Source organism: Chroicocephalus ridibundus, chromosome Z (genome assembly GCF_963924245.1).
Source record: "Chroicocephalus ridibundus chromosome Z, bChrRid1.1, whole genome shotgun sequence".
Lineage (NCBI taxonomy): Eukaryota > Metazoa > Chordata > Aves > Charadriiformes > Laridae > Chroicocephalus > Chroicocephalus ridibundus.
Window position 1 is genome coordinate 58,614,325 of NC_086316.1, and position 18,358 is coordinate 58,632,682.

Sequence of the window (18,358 nt, forward strand, 5' to 3'; positions counted from 1 at the left end):
TACAGTGGATGCTCATGAATAATCATACTAAACTGCATAATAAAGATAAATAAATCAGAGCATTTACTAGCAGGTGTGTTTTGCGGCAGGAGTGCAAGTAGTTTCTATATTTGAGGTTTCCACAGTTGCTTTACTTCCAGTTGGTTTTAAACGAAATTTTCAAGATTTTAAACTCACACTTGAAGTAGTTGCTTAGCGAGGGGGGCGGGAGGGGTGGATTTTGGCTGCCTTCAAATATAGAGTTGGGAATGGGTTTTTTTTCCCTGCTATCTTATCTGTAATGTGCCTATAAACTTGTGTGCACTCCCTTAAAATGATAACAAAAAGATAAGTAATAACCCCTCTTTCACAGTGCTAGCATGCTAAACCTTTTTTTTCCCTTCTTCTTCTGTGGATACAGTTGCAAGCTGCTGCTCCAAACAGGGGCCAAAAGGCTCATTCTTAGCATGGGCTGAAAGTAATGGTGTCTGCCTGCACGTGCTCTCTGTTTGCTTTGCCCTTCCCCAAGCGGTGGTGTGATTCTGCCATTCCCTGAAAAGGGTCCTACAGAAAATCACTCTTTTTTCTGCACTTTTGCTCCCTAAAATGGCTCATAGTGGGGTTAAATAAATTCTAGGCCTGGGCAGATTGAAGGAACGAGGGTTAGGACTTCACTTTGCAATGACAATTGTCTGTTACCTTGTGTCAACTGTAATGAAAAGCCATAATAATGAATTTATTTAGATACAGCACTTAAGTAGTGTGCTCTGCTTTTTTTGTTCTGTTTAGTCTCAACAATGTTTTAAAGGTTTTTTATATTCTTTATTGCTATGTTTAAGATTCTAAGTGCCACTTTTAACTGTCTAGGTAATTGGCTGTGAAGAGGAAACAGAAGAACTAACAATACAGAGTTAGCAAAAGTGTGAATCTCAAAATTAAGGCTATAGCTATGCTTTTTTTCCTTTTTGATTTTTCTTTATATAGCTCTTACTCATTAAAAGAAGATAAATTGAAACTTTACACTGATACTATATTATAAATGCAGTTTTGAATGAGAAGAGGACATCAATTAGAGATGTTTCATGTGGTTGTAATAACACAGGCAACTGAATTGTATTTAGACAGTGTGCGCTAGTATTTTAATTTTTCAGTATGAAAGAGTGAAAATAGTTAATTATTTGCTCTACGTGTATGATTTTGCAATCTGTTGGACCATTGGCAGGGTAATTGTGCTTTTCAGTTACCACCTAAATTTATAATTAGATTATCTAATATTTCCAGGAAATACTAATAGTCGTTAAAATATCTTAGATTAAATTTGACCTAATGTTTATCTTTATTGTCATTTCTTTAAGGCCCTATTGAATTTGAAGAATGTAACACATCCAGTGCAGTTGAAGGTGAGTTGTTGTAGCATAGTTATTTATGTACGAATGCTGTGGATAAGGACCTGAAACTGTGGAGGGAAGGGTATTCAGTAAGTGAATCTGTATAACTCTAAAAGTACTCCAGTAGACTAAAAAGCAGTCTTCATTTAAAGTACTCCAGTAGACTAAAAAGCAGTTTTCATTTTGGGAAACAAGCTTCAACAAAAATAAGACCTACAATACTTTACAAGCCTAAAGCAGAAAGGTCAGAAAAGTTTAGTGTGTCTTATAAATATACTTTGGCTAAGACCCTGTCTTTGCAGAGGTTTGGATTTGGTTCACTTATGACTGTGTTGTAACTTAATTTACAAGTGTCAAAACATGGCCCAGGCTCTTTCCATTGTTAGCATGTTAGTTACACCAAGTCTAATGCAGTGTTATGGACACAAAGCCTTTCTTTGTTGGCATAGCTTATTTTGCTTAGGGGATTGTTTTAAGTGGTTAAGAACTGCTTTATTTGCATAAACTATGTATTTACTTTTGGGACAGAGGAGTTGACAGTATAGCTATAGCAGCCGACAACTTTTAAGTTGCCAAGAGTGCAGCTGAGACAAAATTTTTTTTGACTGAAGCAGAGACGATCCATGTTCAGAAACTACTCTCATATGCTATATGTCATTGTTTTGGACTGCAGAAGGCAGAAACAGAAAACAAAGCCCAGACTAGCATTTAAAAATAATTTTGCAGCAAATTCTGTCTCTAATAAAATGTAAGATAGGCTGAGTTTACAGCTACCTGATTTGAGAAGTTTTAAGTTATTTAACCCTGAAAATTTCTAAGTGTGGAGAGATTCTTTATGTGCTGTGTAATGTATTTCTGTAAAGGGAAATATAATGATTTTTTTAAATGATGTGATTGAATTGCCAGTTGTTAAGTTTTGGAAACCAAATTATTTCCACCATTTTGCTCAAAAGCATGCTGTTGGTAGTATCATACATCAAAACAAAATTATAGACTAGTTGGATCAGATGTTTGCACTTAGTCATTTTGTTTGTCAGTCTGCCTTGCTTCACCAAAAATTGGTGAGAGAAGCAGACGTGGCAGTACGTCTGATGCAATAGTTAAATGTATTTTAATTTCAGTACATTAAACAGGTAGGAAAACAAACTGTTTTTCTGTACCACAGTACAGAGTGCTAAAACAGAGAAGAAACGACAGAGAGGAGGCATGATTCCAGACTCAGAGAGAGCCAGCCTTAGAGCTGGCTACAGCACTGGGAAATCATGAACTCGGCATCAGTGGGAAAGCCAAGAGACATGCTTTTTTTTTACAGGACCAAGATCCTACTTCTTGGGAGAGACAGTGCCTTGTAGCTACTGGGAACATGCAGGGAAATAACAACAGGGTGTTGAACTGCAGTAGCTGGGAGGGGCAGGGTTCAGTTTCTTATCCAAGTGCATTGGCTACTCAGGATCAGCTGGAGCAATAGCTCCTGTTGAGTTTCTGTTATCAGAGCCTGTTTCCTCAAAACTGGCAGTGCACCCATTTTCTATTTAAAAAAAAAAGTAACAGTCTGAATATCCAACTTGGACAGTTGGATGTACAATGCAGATCAGTTTTCTAAGGACTTAGTAACGTGTTGAACTGTGTTTTAGTGTAATTTTTTGATTGGTGTGTTACTTAACAACAGTTTGCAATAACGTATCCTTAGTTTGGCTCCATACCTATCTCCACTGTTAGATTTCTGTAACACTTGTGGCAGCATTTAAAATGTACTGGCATTGGTATGCACCTGTGTTTGACATTGCTAAATACATGCTTGTCTCTTTGATCTTTAAGTGAAAAGTGTTTGTTCCATAGGGATAAAACCACGGAAGAGGAAGCCTTTTGGTTTATCAGGAATAATGAAAAAAGAAAAAGATACTGAATCTGTGTAAGTATATTTCCATCTTGAAGCCTTGTCTTGTATGAAAACTAGTAAAAGTATGGGGATAAGCATTAGAGGATTTTTAACAAAAAAATGGATTTGTAACAGAAGTTTAGAGGAATGCTATGAATATGAAAACATCACAGCTTCTTAAGATTTTTGTACCTAAAGATTTAAGGAAATAACATAAATGTATTTGTAGTAGTCTACTCATATTTCATTCTTTCCTGTGCTCAGGTAATTAGTTCTCCCTTGTTCTACATTTGAACATTGTAGATAATGTGATTCTCATGTGTACTCCTAATGAAATAATAGCTCTGTACATGGAAAAAGCCCTTGCCTGTGTTTGCAGAATTGAAGCTTCAGTTATTCTTTTATTAGAAAAATTTTTGTGTACGGTACTGAAGGACAGAAAAATCTTTGAATGTTTTTTCAGTACATCATGTGCACACTCATTTCTGAAAGACCATCATTCTAACTCATGACTGATGTCCCGGCTATACTCTTTGCCATATTCGCTCCGTGTGCTCTGTCTATCAGGAGTTAAAACTCTCCAGAAAGTGACTTTGAGTAAAAGTTCTTAGATGGATTGGTCACTGTCTGTGTATTAGTAGTTATGGTCACTATATTCCCGTGTGTTTTTTTCATAATTTCTAGATGTGTTTTCTCATTAGAAGTATTTGATTTAACAGAAAATAGCTTGCAATTTGACAAACTTAGCAATACAGAAATATTCTCAGAGGCAACATCTGCATACATACTTTTTAAAATGACTTTTGAAAAATATTTTACCAGCCTTGGTTTTTAATAAAATGCTGAAAAATTAATGAAGTAGAAACTGCAAGTGCTAATTATTTGCACGTACAAAGTGCCTTATAGCTATTTTTCTTTTGATATTTAATTTTAATAGTGATACACTTCTAAACCCTGCTTTGTCTTCTCTCTGTCATGATGCCTTCAGGACTCCAAAGTGTTTTTTCTTAAAGTCATTCCTCTATATTTCTGTTTTTTCTGTGATTTAGTCTTTCCCCCACCCTCTCTTCTGTACTTTATTAAGCTGGAGTAAATAGCAAGAGAAATGTTGTATATAGAGTGATTTTGGTCAGCAGTAATCTGAGAATACTATTTTGTTACAAAGAATTATTTTTTCTGATAAAAGTTTAGTTTCAAAATAAGTAAATTAAAATGTTATAAAAAAAGTATGTTCTAGGTGAACCTGCCCTGGCAGGGGGATTGGACTAGATGATCTCCAGAGGTCCCTTCCAACCCCTACCAGTCTGTGATTCTGTGATTATTTGCCCTTTGTGTCTTGCATTTCCTTATTTGCGAAGTAGTGATTTTGATAGTGTTCTTGTATGATTGAATTCTGTAGCTGTCAGCTTTTATTGTCCAACAAAATAATTATTTTGCTACCACATGGGCTGTTACTCAAGCTAATCTCATGTCATGTATGTTACAAAACTTGCAATCCAAGCATCTCCTTCCATTTAGGCAGATGATGAAATGAAATCTGGCCCCGGCAAAGATTTAGGGCACTTAATAGTAGTTTTCTGCAGTCAGTAAAGGCGTGGAAGCTCCAAATTAACTCTTCCCAGGTGTATGACTCAATGTATCCTTACTCAGAGATCATGTTTGCTTTGACCTGTAACAGAAAGAAAATTTTCTTGGGCACTGAGGGCTGAAAAAACTGACTTCTACACATTCTACCTTTCTATACTTATCCATTGTAGTATCTGAATACTTTTCTAAAAGCTGCTTTTTCCCAAAGACATTTTATTTAATGTTGAAAGATAATATAGCTATCTCTGTCTAGAAAAAATTTTGATTTTCATGACACAATGATGTCATCAGAAAATATAAATCAGGTCAGCCACTCTAAAATGGGAAAGGCATTTGCCTTGCTTTCAACAAGTTGGACTGAAATTTGATTTATATTATTTTATTAACTTCTATATTTACACACAATACAAAAAAGAATAGATTTTGAGGTCAGAAAGAAAGATGATGGCATGATATTGACCTCCTATGTAACACATGCCATAGGCTTTTACAGAGATTCTTGCATTAATCCATGACTTCTAAATGAACTGGAACATCACAAATAAATAACAGAGGATTCATTATGTGCTTAAGGAAAACATTCTAGTAGTTATTTAAAAAATTTATTTGCTAGTCTAAATTTTGTCTGATTTAATCTTCAGCTGATGATCCTGTTGTAGGCTGTACATGATAAAACTGTATCGTCAGTAAGTTCTCTGCACGTATAGAGGTCAAGTCGTTTCTTAATCTCTTGTTAAATTAGGCTGTAAACGTATTTAATTTGTGTAGGGCGTGCTTTCCACATCTAGAAAAATTCTCATGGTTTGTAGCCTTTTATCAATACAGTTTTTAAACCTAAACTGGATGTTGTGTCTAGTAATGATTTTACACAGGGAAATGCCATACACAGTGTATTCTGTTATGCATTACTATACACGTTAGTCAAGGATTCCACTTTATTTCACTTTTTCTAACCGTTGCTTTACGCAATTTGGTTGTTTAATTTTTATCTACAGTCCTTAAATTCCCTTACAGAATCCCTGTTTGCTGAAATGTTACCTTATACCAGAACATGACCTAGTTCTTCAGTCTTAAGAGAAAGATCATGCATCTAGTGATGTAAAAGCACATCTGTCTAAAATCTGTTTTTTTTCCACTTCACCAGGATTTGCAGACTATTGAGTTTTCCTTTGTATCTCAAGAATTGGATCCTGGGAGATGCCGTTGGATCTCCTCAGCTCCTCTGAATAATACTAGATCTGCCATTATTTTTTGAGATCTATTAGCTTGATAATTTTGAAAATCTTCATTATGGGCTGACTTACTTTCACTGTAGTTTGCCTCACATACTTTACATTTCTTAACTTTTATGGACTTCAGGCTGTCTTGTTTGAGTATGGACACTTTTTAAAACCAGCATGTCAGAAAATCTGTTTCTTATATCTTTTGAGAGAAGACTAATTACTACTTTGTCTCTGCAACCTGTAAAATAACTTCTAAAATAGCTCTTTGTATTGCTATGAATTCAGTTTAGCCAGCAGAGGGAGATAAGACTAAGTCGATTAGAAACTTAGTCACATATGTTTTCTTTTGTGTGAGGCCTTTCAGAGGAGACGGGATCCTTCATCTCACTGTCAATTCCTTAACAGGCTGTACTGAATTTCATATTAATGTTTCCATGTTAGCAAGTTTTCATATCTGTTTTTAAAGACACTGTAGTTTTTACATTTAACACATTTGGCCTTTCAGAGAAGATGGTTTAGATTGCAATTTTTTTTTTCCCCTCTTGTTTTCTATAAGTGCATGTTTAGTATGTTCAGTTTGGTTATATGAAAACACTGTTGTTCGGTGGCACTTACAGCTTTAGTTTTCAGGATGCAAATTAGAGACGACTTGTATGCTACTCAAGTATTCCCGCATTCCATGAATATGATTGCTTCTGCTTTTTGCAAACATCGCAGAGAATCAGTATCATTCATTAAGTAATACTGCTTAAATCAAAGTTATAGTAGAAAAATATAACACTTGTGAATAATGTGCCTGCAATCACTGCCTTTCTGCTGATGACTTTGTTTGTTTGTTTGTTTTTAAAGTGCTTTTTAGGAGGGTATTCTGTTATTTTTTCCAGCATCTTCTAGTGCTTGACTGCAACTGTGCTTGACAAATGCAACTAAAGGATGAAATTCCAGAAGAGGGAAGCCCTGATTTCCTCTAAGAATAGTTTTAATTTCTTTGAGAACTGGTTATTGTCCAAAATGTTTTGCAGTTGCATGTGGACTATTTCATTAGGATTGGGGTTTTTTTTTTGGTTTTTTTGGTTTTTTTCACTATGATGTGAATTTGTTTTTTCAGCATTTCTTTTGAGTTTTTCTTCTGCAGTGTTTTGAGCATAAACTTGCAGTTTTTATTTAAATCTCATTCAGTTGAATGTGGATTATTTAGAATGAAAATTTTAACAGAGTCTGAGAGGCAAATGCAGCATTTCATATTAATTGTAAATATTAAAGAAAGTACTAGAATTGTATGAATAAAATAATTTATGCATTTTATAATTGTGTATTTTCTTTCTTATTTTTTTCTTTAATAGGGAGTGTCCAGATGTAGACTCAGTTGTAAGTAGACTTCTTTCCAAAACAAATTCATATGGTAATATTGTCAAGCTCTACAGTCTGATGAAACTTATATACAGACCCTATATAGTCACTGCAATGCATTATTTATCTGATAGAGGATTTAGTACTTTGATAACAAAGTTGAAGTGTTCATTTTGCTTAGTACATAATCTTTAGCAGTATATGAAATACGTTTCAGTAATACATTTATATTTCCTAACAGTTTTAGGTTTTAAACAAAGTATTTTTACTGCAAGTATTTGCTATGTTATTTTTCAAGTTACCAGTTTAAATTTTTTGGCTAATAGATTCTAAGTAAGAAAAAGGTTCAGTTTATTGTGGATCCAAATTTGCATCATCATGTTTCTCTGCTTACTACTGTTTGTTTTGAAAAATAATTCTAATATCAATGGGCTTCTTCTTTATCACTGTCAATAGAGTGTAAGAATATACTTTTTAAATGCAATATCTCCAGATGCACTTTATTAATAGCGTGCTTTTCATTGTTGTTGGTTCGATCTGTGGTATCTCTTACAATTTCATTTATAAAATTCAAATAAGTGACAGTTGCAAATTAAATTGATATCTTAATGCTTTTTTATTTCCTTAGTTGAGCCTTTTCTTTTTATTTAAACATGCATATTGTCTTGAATTATATGTAACAGAGATTGCAGCTCTCTATAGCTATAGTAGGGAATAATTTACAGAATAATTTAAGAGATTTTCTGTGGACTGATTTGTTTTTCAATTCATTTATTTACATGCTAATTATGTTAAACTATTTAAGTATCCAACTTCACCTATTTTGTGGATTTTCTTCTTTGCATTTAATATCTAAGACTTCTAGTACCTAATATTAAAACTTCTTTTGACAAACTTGGTTTGAAAAAATCTAGTAGAACCATTCTTCTAAATAAGGAAAAGTCAGTTTTGCCCCATAATAGAACTGTACATGCAAGAACAGCCTTGTGAGCATTATCAAGACAGTTATTTTATCCTGTGCAAAGTCATCTTGATTAGAGCAAATTTCTTTCCTGGGGTACATTTAAAGTAAAATAACTTTAGAGCTATCCCTATAATTATCAGGCTTTTCATAGAAATAATATCTTTTGACAGTTCACGTTGAGTCACTGGAGTGAACCGCAACTGAGTTTGACTTGCAATTTTTATATTCTTACCTTGGTCTCTACATTTTTAAAAAATAATTAGTTCAAAAAATTCAGTCGTAAATGTGTGTGTCATTCTTTCTGGCTGCATGAGGCACACCATGTGATCATCTAAGTTAATTGTTCTGTCTAGATGTTATTTATATTTGGTTAAAAAAAAAATCTAACTTTCATAGTGTCTAACAACAAAACTGATAATTTTGTTGCATTCTGCTTGTTCATGGCCAAGATTTTATGAATGCATTTGGTATTTTAAATTTCATTTATCATTTCTTCTTGCTTTTTACAAGCAACAGTATTATTCTGAATGGTAGAATTCTTTAATAGCAGAAACCATTACTGTCATTCTCATGAAAAATGATGCAGCATACCATGGATGAGATCCATTTCACCCTTTACGAATAAGCACCTCAAACTGCTTATACATTTTAAGGCTGGTGTCCTGTTTTGGAAGGTCCCGTTTCAAATGTTTTTCATTTTTCTTCTATTTTACTTTAAGATTTCTGTTCAGTTTTTCAAACTTGATCTAAATAATTATAGCCACCTATGTTGCTACTGCTGTGAGGATTTGTTTTGTATAGATCTTTGCAATAAATTACATATTTCAAGAAATTTAACTTGGAATAGTATTATTGAAAAAAAAATTTGAAAGCAATTATCATTTGTGTTTGATTGCTAGAAAATACTGAGGACCAGCCCTCAGAAAATTGCACTTATTTAGGGTGTCTCAGTAATTATTTAGGTCAGCTTTGGTCACTCTCAGAAAATCTCTGGCTTTTATATTATTAACATGATCTTTTTTAAAAAGGTGGCTTTTGTTTATTTGTCAAGAATTTTAATTGCATGAAAGGAATGTAAGAGATAACAATGCTACAATTCTTTATAACTATAAACACTGAGGTAAATATATTGAAATCTTAGAAGTTAAGGATCCAGTAAGAATTTACTTCAATACTTTATCTACCAGTTCTATATGATGCTGTGGATCTCTGAACATATAGTGTGTAGTCAATACCTTTAAGGCCTTCTCGCTAGTCCAAAATGTATAATGCAGTGTGTTTGAACTTGTATTCTGTGTTTCCAGGAAACAAAGTTGTCAGTTGACCCCAAAACACATCTTTTGTACCAAAATGGAAGTTCTCAAATTTATCTGTGGCAAGCCATCCACTTACGCTCATCCTTTTTGTAGCTGCTAGATTACATATATTGCAAAATGGGATGCATTTGAATGAATTGTTACTTCCTATAAATAATTTTTTTGTAACTGCTATGAGAGGGTTTTGTGCGCTCATGAAGAGGAAGGCAGCTGTGAACTGAGAACTGGTCTTTGTTAAAAAGGTTCACCACTTCAGTAAGCAGTCTCTGTTTAAATATAGATGACAGTATGTCATGAGATTCAAAATTCCTGTGTCGTTACATGTCAAGTCTACACATGTAACTTCCTTGAGCTAAGCCTTAGTAATTAAGAAAAGCAGAAAGTTACATGTGTGTACACTAGAAAGAGATAGCAACTGAAGTCTGGCTCCGTGTGTGTTTATTACCTAGAAGGTTTTTCTAAAGGCAGAACCAATTGTCTTGTTTCCCGTGGGTTTGCCATATCTCTAGGAAGATATGAGCTCTAGTAGGAATTTTTCTTTTGGGGAAGCATTTACAAGGTTCCACTTATGTCCAGTAAGATCTGAATTTGGATTGCAACCCTTCCCTTGGTTGGGATATTTGCAGATCTCCTTCTTCTACTTGACTGCCTATTTTCATGAAGACTGTAGTAATGTAATTGTCTTTGAGTCCTCTGTTCTGTCTGTCAGATACATTTGAAATTGTCCAGTAAGTTCAAAAGTAATTAAGAAGGGAGACATAGATGCACTGAACATAATGCTGAAACTTTTTTCCGTAGGAAACTGGAGTGCAAACAAATATATCAAGGCATCCAAAACTTTTCATTAACCTCTTTACATATGAGTGTAGCACAATTACGGTTGTATAGTATTATGCACCATTTTTATTGCTGGGAACTGATTGAATTTTGAACCATCAAACTCAAACTAGTGGAATACAAGTGTAGCCTTATATTTAGTGAAATTCAATCAATTTTTTTATTTACATTTTGTAATTTTTAGTTCTGGCATATTTTGGTTAGCTGCTATTGATACAGGGTACGAGGCTTTGTAGTCAAAGCACAAGACAGGCACACTTTGAGTACTTGTCTTTTTTTTTTCTTTCTGCATATCTGGCAATGGAAGAAACTGACAAGGTGCTCTCTTTTTCTGTGTCTTTTGGGCTAATAGGCATCCTAAGGAGAGGAGGATAATGTGTAATAACTCTGCCTTAACCTAAGGGTATACCTGAGTCAAATTTACATCTCAAATATGTCAAAAGTGGAGAGGCTCTTTTTTCTCTTGTTCCAGGCTACTAGCTCCAACTGCTTACTTTTGAGTTTGCTTTGGTCCTCATCTGGATTATAGAAAGTCAGTCCAGTTCAGTAAAATGGGAGAAAGTTCATCTTGCAGAAAAACAAACAGTGAGCTGTTCAGCTGCGCTGTTGTCTTGAAGCATACCCTGAGAAACAGTCGATAAGGAGCTCTCATAACCACTATAGACATCCCAGGAGAAGAGAAAATAGACAGAAATCAATCTGAAGTGAACGTTCTTTGCATCTTGACCGATGACCAACCTGTAAGCAGTGCTAATGTTGCTGAGGAGGGGCCAAATGAAAAACCTAGACTGCAGTGTGCTCCATGTGTTCTTCTCTTGTCCTTTGTATGTAGCCCAGAGGAACTAATGACATGGTCATAGTGTGGCTTCTTCCATTGCTTTTGGATGACAGATGGGACAGAGCAAGGAAACTGAGAGAAAGTATTCACCAAAACTCAAAAAATAAGCTTTGGCAGGAGAATGCTTAGTCCTCATGCTTTTTGTATAGGCAGTTTTACTTTGTTACTTGTTATGTCTTTATGTTTTATTTCTTTAAAAAATTATTTACCCCAGAATGTTTGTAGAACATACTAATGCAAAGACAGAGTTATAAGCCCTCAATTTTTAATATATATTTAGAACTGTATAATACCTTATTTAGTAATGTATTGTATTACATCTGCAAACACAGTGAAAACTGTGGTTTTTATAGCTATATGTTTAATCACTTAACAGAACAGAACGTGAAACCTTCTTCCAAGGAAGTCCACCTTTCCAATTACTTCCGCAGAGTTCAATTCACATCCATATTGAGCTTTCTATAAAGTAACGTGTTTGTGTAGGGGGCTAGGCCACACCTATATCCCCGTTGTATTAATAACTACTTCTTACAGAAACCCAAAGTTTGCAAAGATAATCTTCCTCTGTGTTGAAGTTCAAAAATGACACATGTATGCATGAAGGTTGTAGGTTTTTCTTCTGATCAGCATGGTAGGCAAATCAGGTCTTGTCTGTATTGTGTGACTGATACTTAAAAGAAGCACTGTTTTCCACAACATAACATACAGGTCTGTCGCTGTAGCAGTGTGGAGAAGGGAGTAAGAATTAGTCAAGTAAATGTAATTGCCTTCGTTAATATCAGATTTGTGAATATGCATCTTTCTCAACATGCTGTATCCTCTACCACTGTTACAAAATTCGGACTAGTAAATAAAATTCTGATCCTTCAGAAAGTAGAATCGTTCACCGTTCAACCATTCAAAATATTGAAAACAATATTTTGAAATTACTGCTTAATTTGTAAGTAAGATTTTGAGATACCATTTTGCTTGTATGTGACACAATTTGTCTTGGTCAATAAAAGGGTACATTAAGTATCTCTTCCACCCTTTTCTTCTATTGGTTTACACAAAAATATAAATTCAGTATCTCATTAATGAAAGCAGAAGGTGTTTTAAGAATGATCATAAGTTGGTACAAGATCAATCTGAATCATTTACAATGCTGGAAATACAAAGCAGATGATTTCTGACTCTGTAAACACCGTGTAGAGTCAGATGTTTTAAATTACATGTATTTAAATTTTAGAAATAGGAAAAAAAGTACAAATTAAGTTTTCTGTAGTGTTAGAAAAAAGTGGTAGTGTAGGCCGGCTGAAAAAGAAGCAAGGAATTTTTCAGTTCCTGTGTTCAGAACTTAATCTGTAAAGCATCCACCTCTGTTATGTATGTACTAACTTTGACTTTGTATCTGAAGTTATGAATACACGCTACACAGTAAAGTGCCATTGCTGAGGAATACATGATTCAAATTTCTTTGCAAGATCAGAAATAATTAACATGAAAATATTAAGAAAGAAGTGTAATACTTTAAGAACTTTAAGATTTTAGTGCTTTCTAAAGATTTACTTTATCCTAGAGATTATTTAGTAAATTAAAAATAATGCAATGAAAATAACTTCTTCAAACTTAATTCTGTCACAATTTTATATCAAAATAGTCAGATTTGCCAGCTATGTTGTGCATGCTGTATGTGCCCAGCAATAATATCTTTTACATATATGGCCCAGCTGGAAGAAAAACCAAATGTTGTATATTTAAAGATTTTTGTTGGTTTCAATTAATCTTAAGAATGAATGATCCTGATCTATTGAAAATTTGCCTCATGTGACAACTAAAATAATTTCAGAATTCAGAAGTTGTAGTATTGCAGGAAAATGTACCTACCCTCTAGCTATATGTTTTTGTTCTGTTTACTTTGATGTCGAGTTTCATTAGTGTATTTTGGTATATAAACAAGGTCGGCCTGAGGTCAAGCGTAGCTAAGAACCCTGATTTGAGCAAGTAGAGCTAAGGTACTGGACCGTGTGATCCTACTCTTATTACTTTTTTTTTTTTGTTCAGTTCTTTTTCTTCTCTCTCTCTCTCTTTTTTTTTTTTTTAAATCAAATAGCAGTGAAGTCCAGATCTTACAAGTATTTCAAGAAATTGCATCTATATATTCCATATTTTAAGGTTTGAGTTTAAAGACTATTTTTTGGCCTTAATTTCATGCACTATTTAATTGGGTACAGTGTTGCATCTCCTATACAGGTTTGTATTTCTTACTCTTTTTAGCAGATAGTTTGATCTATGTTTAAATTCATTCCATTTAATTCAGAAGTGCTATATTGAGAGAGCTGTACAGAGGAGAATCTTTCTTAGTAAAGTACCAGGCATCCCATTTGTGATATCTGTAAAACGAATAGAGGGACAACTGCATTTTTATGTTTATCTTCCTCTGTAATTCAAAAGCTATTCATAGTGAATATATCTTTAAATTTGGCTTCAAATTTTAGGTGAAGTCAAGTGGTTCCTTGCTAGTCCACTTGAATTCTCCAGTGTAGGTCATTTTGTTATATCTCGTGACTTGTAACAGTAAGGTATATTTTGGCCATATTGTATATATCTCTATTAGTCAAACTGCCTTCTAGAACCTCCTTTCTGGTAGAATAAACTGATTGGTACACTGGAGTAAATCACTTTTTAATATTAATCTTGTCATTTTTATAAGACATTAATAACTGAAAAAATCACTACATTTTGAAGGCACTTGGGTTGTGGGTTTTTTGAATAAATTTACTGAGGCATTTGAGCAGTTCACATAGACTAACTATGCATACGTAGCCATGAGTGGGCTCTTCTGTTCTGAATGAGAAAAGTATCTGTGTATCCAAGTTTATCCTTTTTTGTATAATATACACAAGCGTGGGTTTTTGTACATTTTTAAAATTTCGATTATTATGTTAGAGATGTCTCTGTCTGCCTCAAAGCTTTTTTATGAAACTAAATGCTTAGCTAAGCATTCTAAACGATTTCAACATAATTATCTTCAATTTATTTTTAATTGCCTGCAAGAACTGAAAAACAGAACTAACCTGAAGTTCCCAGATGCTTTGAAAATCCAGGATGGTGCTGGAGATGTATAAAGGAAAAATTCAGAACCCAATTTTGAGCACTTGTATTTAGGTTTCATCCATGCCTTTTAAATTGATGTGAATATTCTTTGCTAAAGCAGCAGTGCAGGCTTGCTGCCTTTTCAAAGCGGGAGAGGAAGCTGCAACCTGTAACCTGCTTTTCCTCACATATTAAAGTATTGACTGGTACTTAGGAAAGGTTTTGCTCCTGCACCATCAGAGTGTCCCGTGACTTAGCTGAGAGAATTAGAAATAGAAATCAGGAAAATATTTGGGGCTGAGAGAATTGTAGGCTTATTTAACACTCAGTAGTAAAGCTAAAATGCTTTTTTGATAGAGTACCCGTAAAAGCATATACATTCAAAATTGCTGGTTTTCATAGGAAATTTGGAGGTTGTTTTGCTATATCCTGTTCCTGAGGTATCTTGTCACACTACTTCTGATCTACAGATCATAACTTGAGATAACTGTAATAACTAATGATGAAAAACAAGGACTTTCATGATCTGTCGAAATCAAATTTTAATTTGTCAATTATGTAAAATTCAGTCTGATGTAAGAACAACATGGTTTTTTAGTTATTTGTCAATATCATAATTTTTGTTGTTGTTTTTAGAACATTCCTGATGTAGATGATGAAGGATACAGCATTAAACCAGAAACAACACAGGATATCCTTTTCAATATTATTGTGCTAAGTTATTTGATGTTATTACAATTCTTTGGAGAGAGGAAGTACTAATTAAAGTGCTAACTAAAGAAAGATGAATGACATTCATGCTTATGTTGCAACCTTGCATTCTTATGTTCATAGCTTTTGCAAAATTGCACAATTTTTTCTGTATTAGATTTTGTGTGTGTGCAAACGTTAAAGATTAGACCAGATGTCTTGGAAACTTTAAGAGGATGATTTTTGTCTGATGGTAAAAAAACAATACAAAAGAAAAAAAGCCTGAACAGAAGCTTTAAGGTGACCATGCATATCTTTCTCCTTGTAAAGATCTCACAGAATTTGTAAACTAAAGTTTGTAAACTTTTTTAATAATAGCTTTGATATGCAGAATATATTTTTGGTATGAGTCATTTTTTATGGACCCTCATGATTTTTCTCTGCTTTTTCTTGGAAGGAAAAAATTATTGTCCTCATTTTTCCTCCCATCAGAAAGAGAGGGAAGCTCTACTTAAGAGCTGGGAGTAATTGCTGTAGATCTAAGCAAGCCTAATACGTTAGCAAGATGGCTCATTTTTAGAAATGTATTCACTGGGTACTGCAGATAAAAGGTAAAATTACACTTTGCAATTACCTTAAATTGTGAAAACTTTTAGGCGGTTAACAGCACCTTAAAGTGTGCCAGTCCATCATCACAGCTTCTCTGTTTTCATCAACTTGACTAGGGCTTTCTTTCACTTGGTTTGGAAGGATTTGTACATTTTTCATGCATGTGTTAGAATCCCGGGTTGAGTCTTACAGATCATTCATTTAACACGCAGAAGTGTTGCTACTGTAGAATCTTTAGTTTATCCTGATGCCTTCAAATACGCAGTTGTTCAGCTAAATGACAGGTATTGCAGTTGTTCAATTATATGACATAGTGCCTTTCTGAACAGAATACTGTTATGAAGATGAATGGAATATAAAACCTAAATTTTAACTCTGAGTTGTGAATTTTGGACAGTGGATATATTTGAAGTGTCTGTATAAGTGCACGAACAAGTTAGGCAGCATTGTTTCTCTGTGGTGTTCACTTAATATGAGCATTTTATAGAGCGTAATTATAAAGTGGATTAAGTAGATGAATTTGAAGTATTTTTCCACCTTAACTGAAAAAAACATACCAAAGAGAACGATTTCAGTTCATCCAGTGATTCTGACTCTGAAGATGATGAACCCAGGAGGTTCCATGTAGAAATAAAACCTGTTCAGCCAAATAATAGCTCCATGCCTTCCTTGGATGAATTAAAATTATCTATAGGGAACATCACTCTTTCTCCAGCAATATCTGTAAGTTATTTTGTTCCTTGTATTTTTAATGCGTAGAAGAGAAAAGTGGTAAAGAATCTTTAGTGTAAACATATATTTTACTGTTCAGAATTTATTATTCTAGAAGGACTCTTTTTTTCTTGTGCACTGGGTCACCTTTGATACACTTTATTGCAGTGTAACGTTAAATAACTCTCCCTTCTCAGATTTTAACTTTCCTTTGAGTCTTGGGAGTGCTCAGTCAGTTTCTGATGTTGTCACCAGAAGAAGTGTGAATACGTTGTGTGTAAAAGCTGAGCATGGCATTTAACATAGTTTTCTAATTAGTATTCAATAATAATGTGGATGTAACATGTAACACTTCCACTGCAGCTTTACTGATGTATTCTGCCAATCCATAGAATGATGCTTTATACCATCAGATGATATTACAAATAAATAGTATTAAAGTATGTTAGTACAATATTCAGATCTGAATAAGAACAGCTCTGATTTTAAGGAAAATATTGTGCTTAACATATTAAAATGATAATGATAATTTTTCTCTTTTCCCCCCCCACATTTTGAAAGCAGAGACACAGTCCTGTAAGTACAGAATGGCTTTTTATTCACGTTTTTAGATTAAAACCAAGTAAGTGTAGTATGTGAGGGGAGAACCTTATGAATGTTGCTTTTCATATATACCATGTGATATATAAGCTGTTTAATTTTACTGCCCCAGCCTGTAAAGAGATTTAGTAATACTGCTTCCTTTGTCAGCTCTACAGTGTTCATTCCTGCCTTTTCTTACTGGTGTGGTGGGTATACACTGGTTGCTCTGTCCCGGCTCATGTTCTGGTCTTCTGCAAGCTTAGGCTGTTTTGCATGGCATTGAAAGCAAAGTATCTCATAGAAAATAGAGTAGAAATAAGAATCCTGGGACTATTAAGCATTTTATTTGACAGTTGGTGAAAGAATTTTTTCCTTTTTTTTTTTTTTTTCCTGTTTCAGGCACAAATGAATCGAAATTCATCCAGTAAGTGTGAATCTTTAACTTTTAGTGTATTTATGGTATTTTTTTAACATATCATGAAAATAGATTTTTTTTTTTAAATGTCGAAGAAATAAATTTCTTAAGTATCTGTGTTTTAAATAGAAAAAAAAAATTGCATGTCAGTTCTAGATCGCTCTTCTTTTTCTGTGTAATCGGCTGTTCCCTGTTCTGGGAAACAGATGAGGCTGTCTATGACAGTGATGAGGAACACATCCAAGAGCCAAAGGGGGGACCCCATGGAAAAGACTCCTGTGCAACTTCTTAAAACCCTTCCACCTGCTCAAGTTTAGTATGATCCACAAACCAGCAAAGCACACTCTCTCTGTTTTATAGTCAAACACATAAAACGTGGCCATGGAGATAGAGGTCAGAGCATGATTCTCTATCCTGTAGGGGTTTTTTTCAGTGGAAAAACAAGACAGTTTTGCTGAAGAATAACATTGATGTAAAGAGTATAATTTAAGGAAGTGAACAGTACTTCCCCCTGAAATGCATTGCTCTTTGTAGTCCTCAGGAGTATCTAAATTTATATTATCAGAAATAATGAATTTTCTCTTTTCCATGTTAAGAGTTCAAGTTTAGTTTCCAACTGCAACCGTTAATATTTACTGTCTTTTTATAATGAAGCTGAAATTTTTATTTTGGAGTGTCACAGCTTTGGTGATAATACTGTGTCTTTTGCTTAGGTGAAGAGTTAACAAAATCAAAGCTTTCTGCTCCAACTAATGAGTAAGTTCAAATGTTAAATCCTATCAGATGCAGTTTTGTGGCAATTTGGTCTTATTTTGATCTAATACTTGGAAACTCATTGAAAATACCAGCTGACTTCTATTTTAAGTTGGGCATCTATTGCATCGTAAGAGTTAAGGAGTAGTTATGTAAGAATGG

At 34.1% G+C, this 18,358-nt stretch overlaps 1 protein-coding gene across 3 annotated transcripts in view; it reads left to right on the forward strand.

Moving 5' to 3' along the window:
* FCHO2 (FCH and mu domain containing endocytic adaptor 2) overlaps positions 1 to 18,358 on the forward strand; it is a 94,064-nt gene that overhangs the window by 48,212 nt on the left and 27,494 nt on the right. For 2 of the 3 annotated variants that reach the window (XM_063319405.1, XM_063319407.1), the window contains 8 exons: positions 1,335 to 1,379; positions 3,207 to 3,279; positions 7,400 to 7,424; positions 15,073 to 15,127; positions 16,289 to 16,458; positions 17,008 to 17,022; positions 17,428 to 17,452; positions 18,157 to 18,199. In XM_063319405.1, the coding sequence (XP_063175475.1) occupies positions 1,335 to 1,379; positions 3,207 to 3,279; positions 7,400 to 7,424; positions 15,073 to 15,127; positions 16,289 to 16,458; positions 17,008 to 17,022; positions 17,428 to 17,452; positions 18,157 to 18,199 (451 nt within the window). The remainder of the gene's footprint in view (positions 1 to 1,334; positions 1,380 to 3,206; positions 3,280 to 7,399; positions 7,425 to 15,072; positions 15,128 to 16,288; positions 16,459 to 17,007; positions 17,023 to 17,427; positions 17,453 to 18,156; positions 18,200 to 18,358) is intronic. The other variant, XM_063319406.1, reaches the window with a different exon arrangement.